General features: G+C 41.7%; 3 protein-coding genes and 2 long non-coding RNA genes across 12 annotated transcripts in view; 3 read left to right on the plus strand and 2 right to left on the minus strand.

Moving 5' to 3' along the window:
- Positions 1-228: 228 nt before the first annotated feature.
- On the plus strand, positions 229-5,848 carry yipf3 (Yip1 domain family, member 3). Its single transcript, XM_044372232.1, has 9 exons — positions 229-500; positions 1,808-2,017; positions 2,990-3,096; positions 3,174-3,219; positions 3,357-3,449; positions 4,123-4,254; positions 4,816-4,929; positions 5,018-5,141; positions 5,488-5,848. Exons 1-9 carry the CDS (start codon positions 429-431, stop codon positions 5,607-5,609), a joined length of 1,020 nt encoding a protein of 339 aa, XP_044228167.1. The 5' UTR covers positions 229-428; the 3' UTR covers positions 5,610-5,848.
- Positions 5,752-7,434, minus strand: LOC122996697. Its single transcript, XR_006407069.1, has 2 exons — positions 7,349-7,434; positions 5,752-6,454 (listed from the first exon to the last, which is right to left on the minus strand). It is a non-coding gene; the product is annotated as an uncharacterized LOC122996697 (long non-coding RNA).
- Positions 7,396-9,502, plus strand: dnph1 (2'-deoxynucleoside 5'-phosphate N-hydrolase 1). The gene is made up of 4 exons (XM_044372261.1): positions 7,396-7,627; positions 8,355-8,426; positions 8,697-8,807; positions 8,934-9,502. The coding sequence occupies exons 1-4, from the start codon at positions 7,492-7,494 to the stop codon at positions 9,050-9,052; spliced, it is 438 nt and encodes a 145-aa protein (XP_044228196.1). The 5' UTR covers positions 7,396-7,491; the 3' UTR covers positions 9,053-9,502.
- Positions 9,503-13,522: 4,020 nt separating this feature from the next.
- LOC122996676 lies at positions 13,523-14,217 on the plus strand. The gene is made up of 2 exons (XR_006407045.1): positions 13,523-13,939; positions 13,970-14,217. It is a non-coding gene; the product is annotated as an uncharacterized LOC122996676 (long non-coding RNA).
- Positions 14,218-20,901: 6,684 nt separating this feature from the next.
- tjap1 (tight junction associated protein 1 (peripheral)) overlaps positions 20,902-21,949 on the minus strand; it is a 39,966-nt gene continuing 38,918 nt past the window's right edge. For 7 of the 8 annotated variants that reach the window (XM_044372169.1, XM_044372164.1, XM_044372165.1 and 4 more), the window contains one exon: positions 20,902-21,884. In XM_044372169.1, the coding sequence (XP_044228104.1) occupies positions 21,207-21,884 (678 nt within the window). In that variant the 3' untranslated portion in view covers positions 20,902-21,206. The remainder of the gene's footprint in view (positions 21,885-21,949) is intronic. The other variant, XM_044372168.1, reaches the window with a different exon arrangement.

Consider the following 21,949-nt stretch of genomic DNA (forward strand, 5'->3'; position numbering starts at 1 on the left):
GCTGTTAAAGAGGTTTGTTCACATCTTTGTTGGGAAATGACCATCAAACCCTTTTCAAGCAATTGCTTGAAATAAATAGAATAACACATTTTTTAAGTTGTATAAAGTGTTAAATATAATAAAGAGGAGATGAAAAGGGCAAAAAAACAAACCAAAACGTCTATATCACGAAAATCTCGCGACATTTTCGAGCTCCACGTCGCTCAGTCTGACTTGCGTCATGACGTTGCTGTGCGTGCATCCCATGGAGGCGGGGTCAGCCTGGTACGTCTGCTGTTGCTTTACGCGAGTGAAATGTAGATTTTTAGACCAAAACATCAGATTGTCATTAAATTAAAGTCCGTCAGTCCGCGCAGAGAGCGCGTTCACACAGGCACCGACCCGGGAAACAGACGGTAAACAGCAGGACGGCTGCCTCTGCGGGGAAAATGTCTGCGGGCTCCGGGAACAGAAACACGAACGCGGAACCGTGGGGAAGCTTCGATGATAACCTCATCCAGGTGAGCTAACAGCTAACTAACCAGCTAAATAACCCTCTAACCTGACAGCTAACAGGCTAACTAACCCGCTGACAGGAGAACTAACCTGACAGTTAACAGGCTAACTAACCCGCTGACAGCTCACTCTCCGGTTAAAGTGTTAACCAGGCAAGCTAAGATGCTAACAGGCTAACTACCCAGTCAGACGTGTTAACTAGGATAACCCACTACACTGACTGCTAGTTAACGTGCTAACCTGACAGCTAACAGGCTAACTAACAAGCTGAGTAGTTTAACTGCAAAATAATACAAATAAACTTCACAACATGAGCAAGGTAAAGGGAGTGACGTCACCGTAAATAAACTGTGAGATAAACAACAACAAGAAAATCAGGTGTTGTCTTTGTTTTTTACCAGAAAATGTTCACATTTAAGAAGCTGGAATCAGAGAATTTAGACATTTGTTTTCTTAAAGAATGACTCAAAAGATTAATTTATCAAAATACTTGATAAGTAAATTAATAGTTGGCAACTAATTGATTTAATTGTTGCAGCCTAAACCTATTAAATGTTAAAACTTGCTGCTTTTCTGCGTTATTAACATTATATTAAGTTCAATATCTTTGGGTTTTTGGGTTAGTTGGATAAAACTTGATGAGCTTGATGACATCACCTTAGGCTCTGTGATACTTAATGAGCCAAACAATTACTCAAGTAAGTATCAGATTAATTGATTGTCAAAATTTTGCTGATCGACTAATTGTTGCAGCTCTACAAAAGATTTATTTTTCAGGAAACTGATACTGACGTCACATCAGGCAAAAGGACAACACCTGATTTTCTAGTTGTTGTTTACATCACAGTTCAATTACGGTGATGTCACTCCCTTTACCTTGTTCACGTTTACGTGTTCGGCCGCCTGTCAGACACAGACTCATGTTATTTTGTAGTTAAATGACACGTTCAAAACTTTTTAAGTGTGTCTCAAAACAACAGTCAGGAGCCCAAATGATCCCTGTGGGTTTTGGCCTCCATCACTAACATTGAAACCACATTTGACGGATCTTTTAATATCCAGTATGAACAGGAGGAATGATTACAGCGAGGAAAACCTCTTTCACTGCTCATATGGACACCTGACTGCTGGTTTAACCTTTAATCATTTTAATACTGATTACCAGACAGAGATTCATGTAATATTCTTTATTCTAGTTATTTCCTTCCTCTCATCCATAAACCCACCAGAGTTACTGCAACACAGAGTCACGGTCACATCTTTAACTTTGTTATTTTGTTGTTGTTGTTGTTGTTGTTGTTGTTGTGTTCAGGGCGGCGGCTCGGCCGTCATCGACATGGAGAACATGGACGACACGTCGGGCTCCAGCTTCGAGGACATGGGAGAGATGCACCAGAGGATGAAGGAGGAGGAGGAGGTGGCCGAGGAGGCGGCCGCCACCGAGGACGACACCACCGAGGACGGAGAGTTCCTGGGCATGAAGGGGTTAAAGGGTCAGCTGGGCCGACAGGTGGCCGACGAGGTGAGTCCAGAGCTGCTTCCCATCCGGGGTACGACCTCTCTGCTGCACCTACAGCTCCGGAGAAAGACATCGCTGTCCCAACACGCCGAGCAGCAGCAGCAGGGTGTCTGAGGTGCAACAGACTGTTCAGCCAGTTATTTTTGGTTTACGTTGTTTAATGCTGCAGGGTGTGTTGGTCAGCTGGTCTCGTTTGTTACTGTCGATTCTGTCCAGTAGAAAACTTCCACAGAGGATACACCTGTGGTTCCTCTCCTCGTCTCCTCGTCCCCTCTGAGGTGCGTTTAAGGGACGGGAACATCCTTGATGATGTCAGAGGGAGATCTGTTTTAGAGGACGCAGAAATGAGCAGATCCTTGATCCTGGAGATTAATCTGGTCCAACATTGAACATCATAAATAACAACTGTTCAGAAGAATGAAACAACCAAACTCTTCTCTCTTAAAGTACACTTTTTTAGCAAAGTTTTCTCTTGAAACAGTTATTTTTTTGTTTTTATTCTGTGTTTTAGTATTTCATCCCTCAACGGTTACTATTACTGTATCAGTTCTACTTTTATTTCATATTTATCAGGTAATTTCTTGTTTTTATGTCTTTGTAAAGCACTTTGTAACTTGTTTTTGAAAAGTACTATATAATTAAAGTTATTATTATTATTATTTTTGTGCTTAGAGCTGCAACTAACGATTATTTTCATTATTGATTAATCTGCAGACTGTTTTCTGGATGAACAGATTCGTCATTTTCTCCATAAAATGTCAGTAAATAGTTCAAATAAAGCAAATAAAGCAAATAAAAACATCAAATCTTCACATTTAAGAAGCTGAAACCAGAAGATTTTTTCCATATTTATGTAAAAAATGATGAAAGCTCTTCTTTGTTTTCTTTGTTAAAATTGAACTCATATTTTTTGGCTTCTTCTTCTCTGTTTTTATTTCGGACTCTCAGTAACTTCACCTGTGTTGATGTGTTCAGGTGTGGCAGGCGGGGAAGCGTCAGGCCTCCAAAGCCTTCAACCTGTACGCCAACATCGACATCCTCCGGCCGTACTTTGACGTGGAGCCGGTGCAGGTCCGTAGCAGGTAGGACCCGTCACTTCCTGTTTCCTGTCAGCTGTTTACCTGTTCAGTCCGATGCTAACGGCTCTGTCTTCCCTCAGGCTGATCGAGTCCATGATCCCTATCCGCATGATCAACTTCCCTCAGGTACGCACCGCTTCCTGTCTCTTCCAACTTCATGACTCACCTGCAGACAGAAACATGTGTGAAGCAGAACCAGGACTCACCTGAGTCTCAGGTTCAGGTGAGTCTCCTCTGACTGTTTGTGCTTCCTGTGTGTGCAGAAGATCGCAGGTGAGCTGTACGGTCCTCTGATGCTCGTCTTCACTCTGGTGGCCATCCTGCTGCAGGGCATGAAGACGTCAGAAACCGTCATTGTAAGGACACACACCTGTAAACACCTGAACACACCCGGCTGCAAGGTCGATGGGCGGGGCTACACATTGGTTCCAAAACAGTAGGGCTGTAGTCAACCAGAGTACACGACGACTCAGCAGCTTTACATTTCTCCATTCTCTATTTCTCTGTTTAGCATCTTCAGGTTAGGCTAACCCAGCGTCACTAACTTTGGAGCTAACCTTCACTTTTCCAGCAGAAACAACAGACGAGACTTTTTAGCATTTATTTACTGACACGTTGTGGTCTGTACTGCACATTTACTGACACACTGTAGTCTGTACTGTACATTTACTGACACACTGTAGTCTGTACTGCACATTTACTGACACACTGTAGTCTGTACTGCACATTTACTGACACACTGTAGTCTGTACTGCACATTTACTGACACACTGTAGTCTGTACTGCACATTTACTGACACATTGTAGTCTGTACTGCACATTTATTGACACACTGTGGTCTGTACTGCACATTTACTGACACATTGTAGTCTGTACTGCACATTTACTGACACACTGTCAGTTAATGTGCAGCATCTTAATCAGCATCTTAATCTACCTGTAGCTGACATTCCAACAATACTTATGACGTGTGTGTGTGTGTGTGTGTGTGTGTGTGTGTGTGTGTGTGTGTGTGTGTGTGTGTTACAGACAGAGGGGACTCTGATGGGTACGGCTATAGGAACGTGTTTTGGTTACTGGCTCGGTGTTTCCTCCTTCATCTACTTCCTGGCGTACCTGGTCAACGCTCAGATCACCATGCTGCAGATGCTCTCCCTGCTGGTCAGTGACAGTACTGCACCTGCACTACAGTACACACACACACACACACACACACACACACACACACACAGTACATGTAGAGCAACTATGATTATTTTCATTAATCTGTAGATTATTTTCTCCATTAATTTATTTGTTTTGTTTGGTTCATAAAATGTCTGAAAATGGTGAAAAATTTCAATCAAATAATCTGACAGTGACAATAAAATAATAATAATAATAATAATAAAATATAGTAAATGCATTAAAATAAAATAAAGGCAATTATATATGTTTCCAACAATGTAATTATAATAATTTGCATATTTTAGAGCTCAAAAGACGTGAAATCATGAAGAAAAAGAGAAAATATTGGCAATATAAAAAATTAAAACATTTTAACATAAACACACATTAATCACATTAACAATAAAATCCATTTAAGATCTTTAACAGTCAGTTTAAAAATTGTGTTTATGATGGAAATGAACCTAAAATCTGACCACAGTTTGGGAGAAAAAGACAAGTGCGTGATCATTGACAGGACGCTGTGTGACATCACTTCCTGTCTCCTCTCCTCAGGGTTACGGTCTGTTTGGTCACTGCGTCGTCCTCCTGATCACCTACAACATCCACTTCCACTTCCTGTTCTACGTCCTCTGGCTGCTGGTCGGAGGACTGTCCACCCTGCGCATGGTGAGGACTACGTTTCCCATCCAGCCTCCCTGTTCTCCGGCAGCTGCTAACTACAGACTAACCCGGTTTCTCGTTTGTCGTCTCTCAGGTTGCGGCTCTGCTGTCCCGTACGGTCGGTCAAACTCCTCGTCTCCTCCTCTGCGGGACGCTCTCCGTCCTCCACATGCTCTTCCTGTTCTACCTGCACTTCGCCTACCACAAACTAGTAGAAGGTCAGACTTCGTTCTCTTCAAGCATTTAATACCAAGTTTAAAATGAACCATTCCTGTGTGTCAGAGTGAGACCTCCTGTTTCATGTGTCAGAGTGAGACCTCCTGTCATTGTAGTTCCAGAGTGAGACCTCCTGTTTTATGTGTCAGAGTGAGACCTCCTGTCATTGTAGTTCCAGAGTGAGACCTCCTGTCATTGTAGTTCCAGAGTGAGACCTCCTGTCATTGTAGTTCCAGAGTGAGACCTCCTGTCATTGTAGTTCCAGAGTGAGACCTCCTGTTTTATGTGTCAGAGTGAGACCTCCTGTTTTATGTGTCAGAGTGAGACCTCCTGTCGTTGTGGTTTCAGGGCTGCTGGACTCTCTGGAAGGACCCAAGATGGCTCCCATGCAGCGGGTGGCCAGAGACGTGCCTGAGCTGACGCTGAACGCCACAGTGAGGAGTCTGGGGACCCTGCTGAAGAGCCACTGAGGCCCCAAACACAGGAACACACAGATGTTTTCGTCATCAGCTCTGAGTCATGATTCTGCATTAACGTCCGCTGATGGCGAAGCTTCGAGGTTTCACTCTGAACTCATCTGTTGATGTTTGTACATTTTTTATTCAGTCTGTCTTTTTGTTTTGGGGGTTTTATTTTTTGTTATTTTCATGTTCAGATGTATTTATAGTTTCTGTACAGACACTCAGTCAAATAAACTTTATGGAACTAATTGTGTTTTAAAGAGATTTAATACAAAACAGCTGTTTGTTGCTCTGACGTCACAGAATTGTTATTTTTTTAAATTATATGACAGATAGTTTTCAGTTTACAAGCTACTTTAATATATTTGTGATGTTAAACGAGACCTCAGGAACATCTGGAGGGAATTTCTTCAAATTTGGCACAAAAGATAAACTGGTTAGATTTTGGTGGTCAAAGGTCAAAGGTCACCAAACACAAATTTTAGCTCATAACTCAAGAATTTATACAGTAATTATGACAAAGTTTCACACAAATGTCTAACAGGATGAAATGATGTAGTGATGGCATTTAATATCCAAAAGGTCAAAGGTCAACTTCGCTGTGACATCATAATATCCTGTAAAAACACTTTTCTGGCCGTTATTCAGCGCCGTAACTCAGGACCAGAAGGAGAGATTGTGTCCATATTTCACACTCAGATGCTGAACTGGTGAATCTTTTGTGTCCACGTTGAAACTGGTGATAGTTTAGATCTTCTGTGTGTGAAACGTCCACGTTTTTACAATCCGTAGCTTCTCTGCAGCAACATCCAGGTCTGAAGCATCGTCTACTGTCATCACTACGACTCTGTGTTCTATCACAATCAGATTTATAAGCCAAACACATACAAGGAAAAGTCTTCACTATAAATATTATGAGTCTGGACGGACGTGGATGTAAACTGCAACCTGACAAACAACCGCCAGTCAGTGTTTCTAGTGTTTTTATGTTGTGGTTTTCACACATTATCAGCGTTTACAGTAGTAGTATTAGTAATAGTATAGTAACAGTAGTATTGGCAGTAAAAATGTACTTGAGGTATCAAAATTGAAAATAAAATAAAATATATAAATATGCAGATATTTGTAGTAGCATCACAGCAGCAGAGAAACTACAAGTACTAATTTACTTATAATAATAATAATAATAATAATAATAAAACACTATTTCATGTTTATGAAAGTTACAACTACATAAGGTCAAGTAAATGTACTGCAGGAGAAGTTTAACTGGCAGTAAATGGAAATATTAAACAACAATATAAGACAACAAAGAGTTTGAAAAATGCACAATATTTTATTATTAATATATTTTTATATATTGTATGTTATTATATAATGTACTCAATTTATTAATCAGATCAAATAATAGATTAAACATGATATATTATTACCTCATGCTTTTAGTGTGTGTTTATGTGAAGTGTCTTTGAGAACCTTGAAAACAATAAAATTATTATTATTTGTATTATTGTTGTTGTTAAAACATGGCCAAAGCAAACATTCACTCTTTTATTGTTGTGGGTTTCATTACCCTCAGTAGAGTCTGTCAGGTAGCCCCCCCCCCCCCCCCCCCCCCCCCCCCCCCCCCCCCCCCCCCCAGAGCGTCTGCCGCCTCCTGGCTGATCCAATCAGAGGCTGAGGATTTTAGGCGGTGGTGATTCAGCCAATCAGAGCGCAGAAAGACGAGGCTGCTTACGTTGATGTACCTGCGAGACTCAGCTCAGGGAAACATCTAGGAATACGTCACAGAGCGTCATTTGCATCCAGCGCGGGAAGCGGCGGCATACAGGAGCTGCTGCTGAGAGAGTAGAGACAGTAGAGACACAGTAGAAACGGTCCCGTGTTCAGGATGAAGGTTTATTTCTGCGGAAGCATCCGCGGCGGCAGAGACGACGTGCACGTGTACCGGAGGATCGTCCACAAACTGGAGAGCTACGGAACCGTGCTGACCGAGCACGTGAGCAGCCTCGAGCTCACCGCCAGAGGTCAGAGGTCACATAGTACACAGCTTCATGTAGTATCTGCAGTAAAAGTACACCAGTATTACCAGTTGCATGTAGTACCTGCAGTAAAAGTACACCAGTATTACCAGCTGCATGTAGTACCTGCAGTAAAAGTACACCAGTAATACCAGCTACATGTAGTACCTGCAGTAAAAGTACACCAGTATTACCAGTTGCATGTAGTACCTGCAGTAAAAGTACACCAGTAATACCAGCTGCATGTAGTACCTGCAGTAAAAGTACACCAGTAATACCAGCTACATGTAGTACCTGCAGTAAAAGTACACCAGTATTACCAGCTGCACGTTGTCCCTGCAGTAAAAGTACACCAGTAATACCAGCTGCATGTAGTATATGTAGTAAAAGTACACCAGTAATACCAGCTGCATGTAGTACCTGTAGTAAAAGTACACCAGTAATACCAGCTGCATGTAGTATCTGCAGTAAAAGTACACCAGTATTACCAGCTGCATGTAGTATCTGCAGTAAAAGTACACCAGTAATACCAGCTGTCAGATTAATGTACTACAGTAGAAGTATAACATATAAACATGTAAATACTAGAATAAAGTACTTGCGAGTACAGCCTGATGACGTCACTCGCTGTATTTGAAACACGTAATTAAAAAGATCGATACGCTGAGTCGGCGCTGCTGATTGGTCAGGTGCATGTGTGATGTCACTGAGCTGCTGTGCTGTGATTGGACAGGAGAGGACGCCACAGCAGCAGGAGACCGAGCCATTCACGACCGAGACATGGAGTGGCTGAGACAGTCTGACGGTGAGGACGCTTTATTGATTATTGATTATTATCTGTGAGAGTAGGCGGAGTGTTTTTGCCCTGAGCTGTGTCTGCAGGCGTTCTGCAGGTGGATCCGTCTCCAGTCTTCCACCAGCACGCTGGACTCTGACAGGAAGGACCGAGCTCCGGCTGATGGCGGCGACTGAACGCACGTTTGTCCGGTTACAAGTGAGAGAGGCTAAAAAAAAGGACCGCTGACTCAGCGTTTGTGCGTTTGACCTTTTGACCTCAGCGTTTGTGTGTCTGCAGTGATCGTGGCGGAGGTGACGCAGCCGTCGCTGGGCGTCGGCTTCGAGCTCGGTCGTGCCGTGGACATGAAGAAGAGGATCTTGTGTCTGTTCAGGCCGTCGTCAGGACGCTGTGAGGTCACTTCCTCTTTCCTTCCGTAACCTGACGCTGTCACGCCGTCTCCGTCACGTTAACTTCCTGTCTCTCTCTCTCTCTCTCTCTCTCTCTCTCTCTCTCTCTCTCTCCGTCCTCGTCCAGCGCTGTCGGCCATGATCCGAGGATTTGATGACGGCGAGCTCTACGTGGTGAGAGATTACAGCGAGGAGGAGGTGGAGAAGGTTCTGGAGGAGTTCTTCAGCACGCTGCCGAGAACCTGAGAGAAGCTCAGCGGAAGTTTGACACTTAAACTGCTGTTTGTTTGTTTCATCTCTGAGCATTAAAATCTGATCTTTTTGCCACAAATAGTTTCTAATTATCACTTATTTACTGTCATAAATGTCAGAAAAGCATCAAATCGAACATTTGAGAAACTAGAATGAGTTAATTTTTACAGTTTTGCTTGAAAATTGACTAAAACAAATAAAAAGAAGCTGCCAGTTAAGTTCTTTAAACCCTCTCATACTGTTCATATCTCCTTATTATTAGTCTCTGTAGCAAATTCCTGAACCATAAATCATGAATGAACTGATCAATCACTGATCAATGGGTGGTTAATCCTTAACGAAGCTTTCAGAGAGTTTATTCTTTAGTTTTTAAGGATCTGTTACATGAAACTGTTCAGTGAATTAAATACAACAACATGTTTGAATAAATATGGATCAAACTCATTGATTTGCTGCACAAATCTGTTTTTAAAAGGTTGAAATATTTCCGTTGTGTATATTCTGGTCATATTAGGACACACGTCTAAAAAAACTTTAAATTCAGTTAAACATAAATAAAGTTCTTTTTGTACGTGTTTGTGTGATGTGATGTTCAACGTCTATAAAACAGGAATTATTATCATAAACAGCAGACATTCTTTACTGTGAAAGTGTTAAATTACATTTTTTGTTATATTAAAAATATCTTTAGAAATCTTTAATGTAATGTGAAGATTGCAGATTATAAATATAAATATATATTGTGTGAAAAAGCCTGAATACAATAAATAAGCTGTAGAGTTACTTTGTTTATATTTATGTTCTTTATTGTTTTAGAATCTGGCTGCTCAGATCAATATTGTGACATATGAGAACATTTCATTTATCAATCGATAAATATCAACAAAATAATAGAACACAAAAACAAAGTGTTTTTTTAATTTGAGATCAGACAAAAGTTTTAAAAGTGAAGAATAAAACCTTCATCAGTTTTTAACTGTTGAGGAAGAGGATGAAGGTTCTGCAGTTCCTCAGACGTCCAGCAGGCGGCAGCGCAGCACCGAGAAAGAAACTCAGATATCAGACTGACACTGAACTCACCAGAGCTCGTACAGGTGAGGAGCAGCAGGGTTCTCATTGTTCTACAGAGAACCTCTGAGAACCTTTAACATAGAAAGAAACATCTTCAACAAACACGCTGGCTCAACCAGAAACCTCTTTACGGTTCCTTATAGAACATAAACCATGACCAGAGAACCCAGAAGAAACCACGAGCACACTAATGAACCCTGAGAACCCTAAAGAACCCTGAGAACCCTAAAGAACATTAAAGAACCCTAAGAACCCTAAAGAACACTAATGAACCCTGAGAACCCTAAAGAACACTAATGAACCCTGAGAACCCTAAAGAACCCTGAGAACCCTAAAGAACACTAATGAACCCTGAGAACCCTAAAGAACACTAATGAACCCTAAAGAACCCTGAGAACCCTAAAGAACCCTGAGAACCTTAAAGAACACTAAAGAACCCTGAGAACCTTAAAGAACCCTGAGAACCCTAAAAAAAAATAATGAACCTTAAAGAACACTAAAGAACCCTGAAGAACACTAATGAACCCTGAGAACCCTAAAGAACACTGGTGAACACTGAGAACCCTGAGAACATTAACGAACCCTGGTGAAGCTGGGAGCCCTGGACAACATCCAGAAGATGTATTTACACTGGAGAACCCTGACAAACCTTAAAGAACCCTGAAGAATCTGGAGGACGTCTGAGAACCTGAAGGGTTCCACCAGACAGAAACAACAGCTGGTTGGCGGGCGGCTGATTGACAGGCGGTGTGACATCATCAGGAGGGGGCGGTGCCCTCTGACAGAGAAGCTGCTGGACACGACGATGGAAAAAAAACCCTGATTAATTATTCATTAATCATAAATAATTCAGAGATTAGTCTGATCGATAGTAGCTGTTGCCAGGCAACAGGACACACACACACACACACACACACACACACACACAGGTCATTATCTCATCAAGCTTCAGTGTTAATGAAGCTGCTTCATAAAGTGAGCAGCTGTGTGTGTGTGTGTGTGTGTGTGTGTGTGTCAGACTGATGATGTCATTGCTCATTAATATTAATGATGTCATTTAATCAGCAGCTGATCAGGTAACTGCAGGAACAAACTCCACAGTAGAAAAGTTTAATTTGGACAAAATAATTCATCTTTCAACAGTTTTTTTTCTCCTTCTGTTGTATCAACAGTCAAATTAAAATAATAAAATTGATTTGACTCTAATTATTGATCATCATTCACTAGATGCTGCGTTATTTTAGGAGGGAAAGATTTCTGACAGTCTACGGTGGTCCTGAAGGACAAAACACATGAGATGATGTGTTTCTCTTAATGTTTGTGTTTTTACTTCTGTATGAGCTGCAGTATTTGAAGCAACTCACCTGAGTGACATCACATATTAAAGGTGATTAGAAGTGTCACAAAAAGTCACAAACACAGAACATGAATCTCTGAATGTTGGTCTTATTTCTCTCTTCTGTACGTTCGGGACGATGATAGTTTCAGTTTGAGCTGCTGCTGTTTCCTTAATTTATTTCTTTATACAGATATTTATTATTTTATACTAAATATTCTGTTTTTCTATTTTATTTATTATTATTATCTGGCTGTCCAGCCACTATATTCTAGATGAGACAACAGTGATAAAAAGTGATATGCTGATAATTAAGCTTAACGAGGAGCAGCAGGGTTTTACTGGCTTATTTTGCCCTGGGCTTTGTCTCTCAGGCTACATATAGATGTAGCCTCAAGGGAAGACCTGCAGACAGTATTCAGGGCAAAAAAAAGTACTCTCATCACCTCTGCATCTTTTTCAGATAAACCAGATTAAACTGTAGTTTTAGTTACAGTTAATTTTCTCCTAAAAAGACGCTTGAATAGAATATGAATGAAAAACAAGCGTCAAAGCTCCGATTAACGTCACACAAATACAACATTATCCTTCGTTATCAAGATACGTTTTGTTATTAGCAACAACCACTTTCCTCATAATTAGTGACTTTAACGCACAACATGTAATTTCAGCCGCTAGGGGTCTCAACCAAAACAATAACAACAGACGGAGTGTGATGACGGTGTGAAGCAGCAAGGGATCATGGGAGTTGTTGTCTTCATTGTTAAATAAGCAGCTTCACCGGGATAGGATTACTCCAGTGTTCATCATTCAGGATGTTTTTACAAACGGACCCGGAGATTACAGGTAAAAACACTGAATAAAGCTGTTTCACCTAAAAAATCAGTGTTTCTCCGACGATGTTCGGCGACCACCGGACGTCCGGTACGGGCTGTTAGCCGAGCTGCTGCTAACACTTGTTCGGTTTATTTCTCTTATAACTTTAGATCCAGACGTTTGGTCGGTTTCTACCGGGAGCCAAATTATCCGCAGAGGTCTCCTCCTCTCCAGAAACAAACGTACACGCAGATTAAAATCGTTAAAATACTAATTAAAGCTGTTTCACCTAAAAAATCAGTGTTTCTCCGACGATGTTTGGTGACCACCGGACTTCCTGGAGGGGCTGTTAGCCGAGCTGCTGCTAACGTTTGTCCAGTTTATTTCTCTGATAACTTAAGATCCAGACGTCCAACGACTAAAATCCTTCTTCCGGCTAAAAGATATAGTTAAAAACCACCTAAATTTATCATGAAAATGTGTCTTAAAACTGAATAAAAGTCCATTTATAACAGTTTGTGTGGAACAACCACAACACAGATGTATTATCTTGTATGTGTGTAAGTTACTCTTTGGTAGACGCCATTGTAGCGGACAAACACAGCGCCGCCGTATGCATCTGGTGCTTGTTTACTCTTTGGTAGAGGAGGTATGACGTCATCGACAGGCGACCAAATGAAACGGTCCGTTACTTTGATTAAATTACAGATTTCTCTGAGTTTGAAAATACACAACTCAACAACATATATAACACAGGTCTAGTTGTTTTTAGACATTTTAATGTGGAATAATTACATATTAAAAATTTAAGATACAGATTTAAAAAAAAAAATTGTACCCAAAAAACATACTTAGGAAAAGAAAGTAGATCAATTTAAGTTAATATATTAAATAATTTATATATTTATGTTTATGTGTACACCTGTCTATCATGTGTCTCCAAGGTGTCGGCTTCCTGCCCCACAAACAGTTATTACATCAGTCTGTCGCCAGACAAACGGCAGGTTTGTTTTGTGTGGGAACTAATATACACGTACAGGCTGTTCCAGCTGACTGGAAGGACAAAGTGGCGTTGGCGCGCTGTCACCATAACAACCACCATGTCCTGCACTGATGACGTATTTTCCTGTTACAAACCTTCGTCCTCGTCATAATCAGTCCCAAACACAAAGAGCCGGTTACGTTTAAAATATTTTATTTGTTTTAAAATATACATCGGTTTACAAATTCAGAAAATAAAATCATTAGTAGAGTTTTAACAGTCTTTTTTGTAGTTTTTTTCATCCTTTTTAGAGTTTTATTCCCCCAACAGGAAGTGAAACAAACAAACAAAAACAACAGACCAGGAAAAAGCCGCTGAGACGACACGAGGAGAGAGAACGCAGGAGAACAGTTCAGGTGAACCCTGCAGTGCCTCGGCTGGGGTCAGAGGTCACTGACGGAGAGCAGGTGAGAGCGAGGAGGCGGAGTCACAATCTGCTGAACGTTCAGCTCCGAACATCCAGCTGTCGAGAAAACAAACCTTCCTCTTTGTCCGTCAGTCAGAACCTCTGCTGGGTTCAGTCCAGTTTACAGTTCCTCAAAGTTCCACATTTCATTTGTCCCCAGGTGACCCCAGGTGACCCCAGGTGTCCTCAGGTGACCCCAGGTGACCTCAGGTGACCCAAGGTGTCCTCAGGTGACCCCAGGTGTCCCCAGGTGTCCACATCCTGGATAGAGGACCCTCCCTCCCCGGTGACCACTTTGCTCTGAACAGCTGATTGTGTTTGAGTCTCAGAAGAACAGAAACATTTTTTCTGATTTATTTTGCATTTAGCTAAAGTTAGCTTGTTAGCTCGCTAACAGCACCGTCTGGTTGCTAACACATCTGATTAGGACACTAGCTAACCTGGCCAGTAAGCTAGTGCTAACATGTTAGCATTAGCTATAGCTTGCTCAGGTGTGTCAAAACCTGGTTGTTCCTCCCTCCTGGATCAGGACCTTCTGGTGAAATCAACGACACGTTTTCACAATTGATTAGTTTTGAGTCTTTTTTTTAAGAACAAAAAGTCCAAATTCTCTGATTCCAGCTTCTTAAATGTGAATATTTTTTGGTTCACATTTTTCACTATTTTCTGACATTTTATGGACCAATTGATTAATCAAGAAAATAATCAACAGATGAATCAATTATGAAAATAATCATTAGTTGCAGCCTGAATAATAATAATAATATTATTATTACAAGAGTGATTGTTCCTTCGTATCGCGCTGAGCTCCGCCAACGTTTTGAGCGGTCCAATCAAAAGTGAGGATTTGATTTAAATCCCTGTTGTGACCGTACGCCGCTCAAATATCCTGTTTCACTGGGAAACACGTCACAGTAAAGAAGCCGACGACGCTCTGATGTCCTGATCAGGTGGAGAACAACAACAACAACCAGGTAAAAACAATCAAAACTCACCTGACTAGACAGCTAGCTAACGTAGCACGTAGATGCTACTGTTAGCATGTTCAAATTAACACTGACACATTCAAAGTAAGTGTTTGCTAAGGCTGCGTTCACGTCAGTGTGGGAACGATTCCCATGTTTACAACTTCATGTTCACGTCATTGAATGAACAACGTCGCTCTAAATATTCATCAACTGATGTGAGACGCAAAGATTCGACCCAGTTTGGATCAATATAACAACAACACGATGCTGCGTTAATGTTTCATATATATGTATATCATTAGATTATTAATAGTGAAGCATCAGTGTTAGAGCAGCATGTTACTGTTGTAGCTGCTGGAGGTGGAGCTAGTTTACACTACTTTATATACAGTTAGCTAGTTTAGTCCAGTGGTTCCCAACCTAGGGGTCGGGCCCCTCCAAAGGGTCAGCAGATAAATCTGAGGGGTGGTGAGATGATTAATGGGAGAGGAAAGAAGAAAAAACAAAGTTCTGATACACAAATCTGTTTTCAGTTTTTGGACTTTTTCTCTAATCTTTGATTTTTGCTGAAATATTGGATCATTTGAACATTTATTGAAATGAAAGCATGTGAGAAGTTTAGAGGGAAAAATCACTATTTGGTGGAGCTGTTAACAACTCATAGACATGTGAAATGTGACCCCGACTACACACTGCTTTTTGTAAGACGTCAAAAGACAAAAAGGTTGGAAACCACTGGTTTCATCTTTAACAATGTGTTGTATTTTAAAAGCTTGTTATATTATCTATTGTGTCAAATCTTCATCTGAAAAGTAACTAAAGCTGTCAAATAAATGTAGTGGAGTAGAAAGTACAATATTTCCCTCTGAAATGTAGAAAGTAGCATCACATGGAAATACTCAAGTAAAGTACAAGTAAATGTATTTAGTTACTTTCAGCACTGTTGATTATTAATAACTTGTGTATCTTCTGTCACATCATTTTGTACAAGAAACACTTGTGACAGCTTTTAGCTAAAGTTAACCTGATGTTGTGTTGGTGATGTATCGACCCAAACTGGGTTCAAACTGGAACCCAGTGATCTTTATTAATGTGCATATTTAACAGTCTGACGTATCAAATCCTTCATAAATAAATCAGAATCAAACACTTTTTGACAAGTTGGAAACCGGTAACTCCCACAGAACCTGAACGCAGCACAGCTGACAGATAAACGGTGTTTTGTGAGCGGTGACTTTAAACAACGCAGCTGACAGCGTTTCATCTCCTGATGCATGCTGGGACACAGAGCTGCTTCAAACAGTAAACACACACTGTACTGTCTGTTTATTAACTGATTATTAATGATCGTTTATTATCTCTAATAATCAGCATTTATTACCAGTTAATAAGTCGTTACTAAAATGTTAATTAATGCTTCATAAAGCAGTTATAAGTCACAATTAATAATAACTAAATCTTTGACTGTTGAGTCGTTAATAAAGGCTGATTAACATTAAATATTAGAAATGTTAATTAATTATCTAGTTATAAATGTTAGTAAGTTATTAACGAGACTAAAAGTTTCTTACTGTCTAATGAGTCGCTGCTTGTAAACAATAAGTCGTTAATAAACAACAACATCTGCAGTTGTTTATTCAGATATATAATAATCCTCAATATTATTCATACGGAGCTCAGGAGCTTTCAACTGTGTGACATGGTCTTCATCAGCGGATTGTGATTATTTTGTCAAAGCTTTTTTTAAAATTTTTTACGCCAACACAAACTAAGACGACACGCTGCGGATCACACATCCGTCTCCATGACAACTGAGCAAAACTCTATGATGCCACGATGAAGATGGTGTGATCTGGTGGAAAGCTCTGGAAATACTAGTGATGGCAGTTACACACGAGTCTGTTTTTATAGATGAAGACAAAAAGATGAAGAAGAAGAGACAGACGGATTAGAGCCGCAACAATCAGTCCATTAATCAATCAGTCGATTAATCAATCAGTCGATTAATCAATCAGTCGATTGGATCGGTCTGGAATTATTCTGATATTTGATTGATGAGTTTAGTCTGATTCGCAGCAGAAGAAGAAAACCACGGAGAGGATGAAGAAGAAGAGGTAAGAGGAAGAGAAATGGCGGGAAGAAGAGGACAAAGTTAGAGAAAAGAAAGTGAAAACAGGAAGAAGAGAAGAAGAAGAAGAAGGAGGAGGAGGAGGAGGAGGAGGAGGAGGAGGAAGAAGGTGACCTTGGCTGAGACGAGGCGACAGGTCGACGTCTCCAATTATATTCATGAAGAAGAGTCATTAAAGTTGCAGGAGTCCAGATGTAAAGTCTATTTATACCCAGAATACATCACTCTACTACACACACACACACACACACACACACACACACACACACACACACACACACACACACACACAGTAACACACTTTCTTTCATTTCCGACTCTCCTTGTGTCTCCTGCACATCTGATGACTCGTATGAAATATTAAACACTTACATTTCTACCCTGCTCTCACACACACACACACACACTCACACACACACACACACTCACACACACACACTCACACTCACACACACACTCACTCGCACGCACACACACACACACTCACACACACACACACACACACACTCACTCGCACGCACACTCACACACACACTTTACAGTATTAGCGACCCATTTCTGACGGTAATAAAACCTTAATAATTTAACGTTCTGCTAATAATTACAGCTGAAGACGAACGCAGGAAGAAACAGTCGAGAGGAAGAAGAGGAAGAAGAAGAGGATGGTGTGTTTATGTGAGCGTGGGATTTGAGAGGTTTTAAGTTCCACATCCTGCAGCCGTCACACACACACACACACACACACACACACACACAGACAGGAGAAGAAGAAAATGTTTTTTTAAATAATTCAGCAGCTCAGAGAAGCTTTTTCCCTGCGAACAGGCTGCTGTTAAAGGAGCAAACCGCTGTTTCTACATGTTTTATTTACTCGCCTCACATTAAACGCACAACCTGCTCCTGAAGTGACTCTGCTGAACGTGTTTGTTCTGTCGTTAACACGCTGAAACATGAACTAACACCGGTACCGTCACTTTAAAAGCACACTTCAGAGTCACACTAAAACAACCAACGTGTGTCATCAAACGAGCTGCGACGATTAGTCGATTAATCGATTAGTTGATGGACAGAAAATTAATCAGCAACTATTTTGATAAGTGAATAATCATTTTAGTCATTTTTAAAGCAAACATGCTTCTCAAATGTGATGATTTAATGCTTTTCTTTGTCATACGTGACATTAAACTGAAGATCTTTTGAGTTTTTGAACTTTTGTTCCAACAAAACAAGACATTTAAAAGACGTCGCACCGATTATAACGAGCACTTTCACTGTTTTCTGACATTTTATAGACAGAACGACTGATTGAGAAACTGAGTTTGGAGCTAAGCTAGCAGTCTGTGAGCTAAGCTAGCAGTCTGGGAGCTAAGCTAAGCTAAGCTAAGCTAATCCATCGCTTTTACGTCAGACGTTGAGATGAAACAGATAAATAAATAAACCTTTAATCTCTACTTTTTAAACCGACGTGGACGAGACCACTGAGCCTCCGTCCATCTGCTGAGGAAGATCATGCCATACGATCAAAAGCTCCGGAGCAGCTGTCTCTTCTTCTTCACACTCCAGCAGAGCAAACAGACAGTTTTACAGTCCTCTGTGTCCCATAATGCACTCCGACACTCCCACAATGCACCAGCAGGGGTCGTTACACGGTGTAATTAAAACACCACATCGGTCGTGAAGCTGCAGTCTGATTGGTGCTCGTGTGCGCCTCGTTATCTCAAATATAACGAGAAAACGACTTTTGTTATTCTGAGATTATTAATTTGTGATTAAAGGATCATTTTTGGCCGCTCGCGGCTTCCGTAGAACATGTGACGGACGTTTTCCATCATGTTATAGAGGAAGTGATGAATACTTGTTAGCAGATCGTTACTGATCAGACAGTTTGATCTTCAGACTGAAGCTTTACTACAAACACTGTGACACATTTCACTGATCAATAAAACATCCGCAGACTTGAAATCACTGATCAATAATCAGCTACTTTCTGTGAAAACACGGAAACTGAAACAACGTCAGTGTCTCAGGAGCAAAAAAAAAAACAACAAACTCTGTAAGACTCGTTACAATCTGCTCGACTCCGCTGGAAAACCTGCAGTCAGTCAATCAATCAATCAATCAATCAATCAATCAATCAGTCAGTCATTCAGTGAGTCGATCAATCATCACTGGTCCTCGGTGAGAGAGTCACAATCAGAGAGCTGTGAGGAAGGCAACAAGCTGACATTCAATCAGCCACATTGACCTCAGAGAAGAAGAACGAGGTACGGAGGCTCGTTAGTGCCAAAAACATTCAAAAAAACTGATGGAAAATTAGAATAAAAGTAAAAATGTTCATTTGTTTCAGATGTGATTTAATAAACTTAATAGACACAAATTTATGTTTCTGTTCATTAATCTGATTTAATTCATCTTTACTCGCTGATGCTAACTGACAGAAACACCAGAGGAAGAACTTTTATTTTGGCGGTTGCAGCTGTTCACCATCGACCGAATTTCACAACAATCCATCAAATAGTCGTTGACATATTTCAATAAAGAGCTAATAAGTCGTCGACCTTGTGGTGGCGCCGGAGGAAACGTCACAGCGGCGGCGTCCTGACAGACCGACACGCCGCTAACACGGTGACAGATGGACGTATTTATTTATTAGTATATTTGTTTAGTTTAAACTTACAGGGTCGTGCAGTTCTAAACTGTTTATATGAATATCTATAAAAATAATATGTGAGATATTATTGATCTACACTAAAACTATTTTAACTTACAGATCTGCTATTTTTTGGCCCCTTTTGACTCATTTTTATAAATAATACAGCCCAGATTCCCCTCTGTATACTGGTTATACTGGTTATACTGGTCAGAGCTGCGTGTTTCTCCAGTTTCAGTCTGGATTTGATTCAGAAACATTTTGCTTCTTCTGTTTATATCAGAACTGAATTCTATATTTCTTAAAGCAAACATAAGTTTTTACACCTAATTTGATCCTCAGCTCTGTTTCTGGCACTAACAGGCTTCCGTACAACCATGACAACATGAAACCAAACTGATCAGAATAACAACAAGTCAACAACAAATCAATCAATCAAACCAAACAGAAAAATAATCTCTTAATAATGGATTTATGCTCCAGATTTCAAAACAAAGAAACACAAAAAAAAAAAGGTGAAAACGACAACAAACGACAGAAAGCTTGATGGTTACATTCCTGGAGAAGCCCCGCCCCCCCCGGCCCCGCCCCCCTGTGGGTACAGTCAGTGTGTCGGTGGAGGAGGCGGGGTCAAAGGGAGCGACCTGCAGCCTGATCAATGGATCGATTACTGTGATTGGTTATAAAGACCGCAGCGTCTCCGTGACTCCCCAACGAACCAATCAGGTGACTAAATAATATCAATGATTAGTACAGACGAGAAAATAAGTCTTGACCTTTGACCTTCAGCAGGCCCGGCGTCGTACTCGCAACCTTCCAGACAGAGAGAGAGAGAGAGAGAGAGATAGGCACTGACAGTGTGTGTGTGTGTGTGTGTGTGTGTGTGTGAGTGTGTGTGTGTGTGTGTGTGTGTGTGTGTGTGTGTGTGTGTGTGTGTGTGTGTGTGTGTCCAGATGTGTCTCATCGTTCTCTTTAAAACATAAACTCCTGGTCGGGAAACAAGGCAAAGACGTCCGAAAAGTTTTCAGCTCTTTATAAGTTTCAGTTTGTTTGTTTTTTTTTTTTTTTACTCTGACAAACGAGCACAAACACACACACACACACACACACACACACACACACACACACAGAATAGACCAATATAGGTTTTCTAATATTGATTCTAACACTGATTATTCAGAATTTAATTTCCATTGTGGTGAACTTTAATCATCTGTCCACATACTTTTGGCCATGTAGTGTATATTTGTTATTAGTGTTTATACACTGATCAGTATATATGGACAAAAGTATGTGGACACTTGATCAAAGACATTTGAAATCAAACTTTACTTTTCATTAGTTTTAATCAATAATCAATAATCAATAAAAATAAAACTAATTGACAAATTTGTCTTTTTCAAAGACTCGTTAAATTTGAAAAATACTGTTAGAATGAATCTGATTACAGAAAAATAAAGATTTTATTTACTCATTATTTGATTTGTTTGAGCCGATCAATTCAGACTGATCAGAGTTTAAAGTATTGATACTGAAGTCGATGATCAGAACTGATCGGTCTGACGTGCACACACACACACACACACGCACGCACGCACGCACGCACGCACACGCAGCGAGCTCGGCAGCATACGGTAGAGTATGGCTATATCCTGGATGGGCGTGACCTCTGACCTCAGCGACAGCAGGTCAGTTGTCATGGAGACAGACAGCAGCACAGTGTGGGCGGGGTCAGTCCAGCAGCGTGCCTTGCTCCTGGGCTCGGGTCAGGCTGTCTTTGCGGTGCAGGTGGTGCACGCCCATCCTCTTCGGGCTCTTCTGGGGCCGCGGCGGCGCCACGGCGACGGCGGCGGCGGCGGCGAGGGCGGGGTCGAAGTCCAGGAGGCGGGGTGAGATGACGGGCAGGTCGTGGGGGAGGACGTCTCTCTCCTCCTCCTCGTCTTCCTCTTCGTTTTCCTCCGCCAGCTCCTTCCTGCGGGCGATGGCGGGGCTGGTCGCCATGGTGACCGCCGTGTCCCCGCTGCCGCCGTCATCGTCCAGGTTCATCAGCAGCCCCTCGCCCTCCTCCACGGATCCGCCGTCGCCGCCGTAGCGCCCCCTCCTGCCGGGCCGCGGCTCGGTGTCGGTGTCGGTGTCGAGGCTGGAGCCGCGGCTCGGCGTCCAGCTGCGCGCGGACGAACCCTCCTCGCCGTCAGAGTACGCCGCTCTGTGGCGGTCGGAGGAGGAGGAGGCCCCGCCCCCCGCCGCCTGCCGCCTCCTCTGCAGCTCCTGAGCCGTCTGACTGCTGAAGGACGTGCGGTGCACCACGGAGCTGTCGCAGGACGGCGCCATCTTCTCCACAAACATCCGCTGCCAGTTGGCCAGCAGGTCCTCCTCCGAGCTGCCGGAGCTCGCCAGGACGCTGGGAGCCTGGAGGGGGGGGGGGGAGTGTTACTATGACAACAAGAAACACAAACACTGATCTGCTGCTGATG

The sequence above is a fragment of the Thunnus albacares genome, chromosome 14, assembly GCF_914725855.1.
Source record: "Thunnus albacares chromosome 14, fThuAlb1.1, whole genome shotgun sequence".
NCBI classification, from domain to species: Eukaryota; Metazoa; Chordata; class Actinopteri; order Scombriformes; family Scombridae; genus Thunnus; species Thunnus albacares.

What these genes read in the sequence shown, in the direction of transcription:
- dnph1 (XM_044372261.1), top strand. Translation starts at nt 7,492, where the DNA reads ATGAAGGTTTATTTCTGCGGAAGCATCCGCGGCGGCAGAGACGACGTG. An exon ending in CCTCGAGCTCACCGCCAGAG is followed by an intron (nt 7,628 to 8,354) that starts GTCAGAGGTCAC and finishes GTGATTGGACAG; the next exon opens with GAGAGGACGCCACAGCAGCA. An exon ending in CAGGCCGTCGTCAGGACGCT is followed by an intron (nt 8,808 to 8,933) that starts GTGAGGTCACTT and finishes GTCCTCGTCCAG; the next exon opens with CGCTGTCGGCCATGATCCGA.
- yipf3 (XM_044372232.1), top strand. Translation starts at nt 429, where the DNA reads ATGTCTGCGGGCTCCGGGAACAGAAACACGAACGCGGAACCGTGGGGA. An exon ending in CCGGTGCAGGTCCGTAGCAG is followed by an intron (nt 3,097 to 3,173) that starts GTAGGACCCGTC and finishes GTCTTCCCTCAG; the next exon opens with GCTGATCGAGTCCATGATCC. An exon ending in GCATGATCAACTTCCCTCAG is followed by an intron (nt 3,220 to 3,356) that starts GTACGCACCGCT and finishes CTGTGTGTGCAG; the next exon opens with AAGATCGCAGGTGAGCTGTA.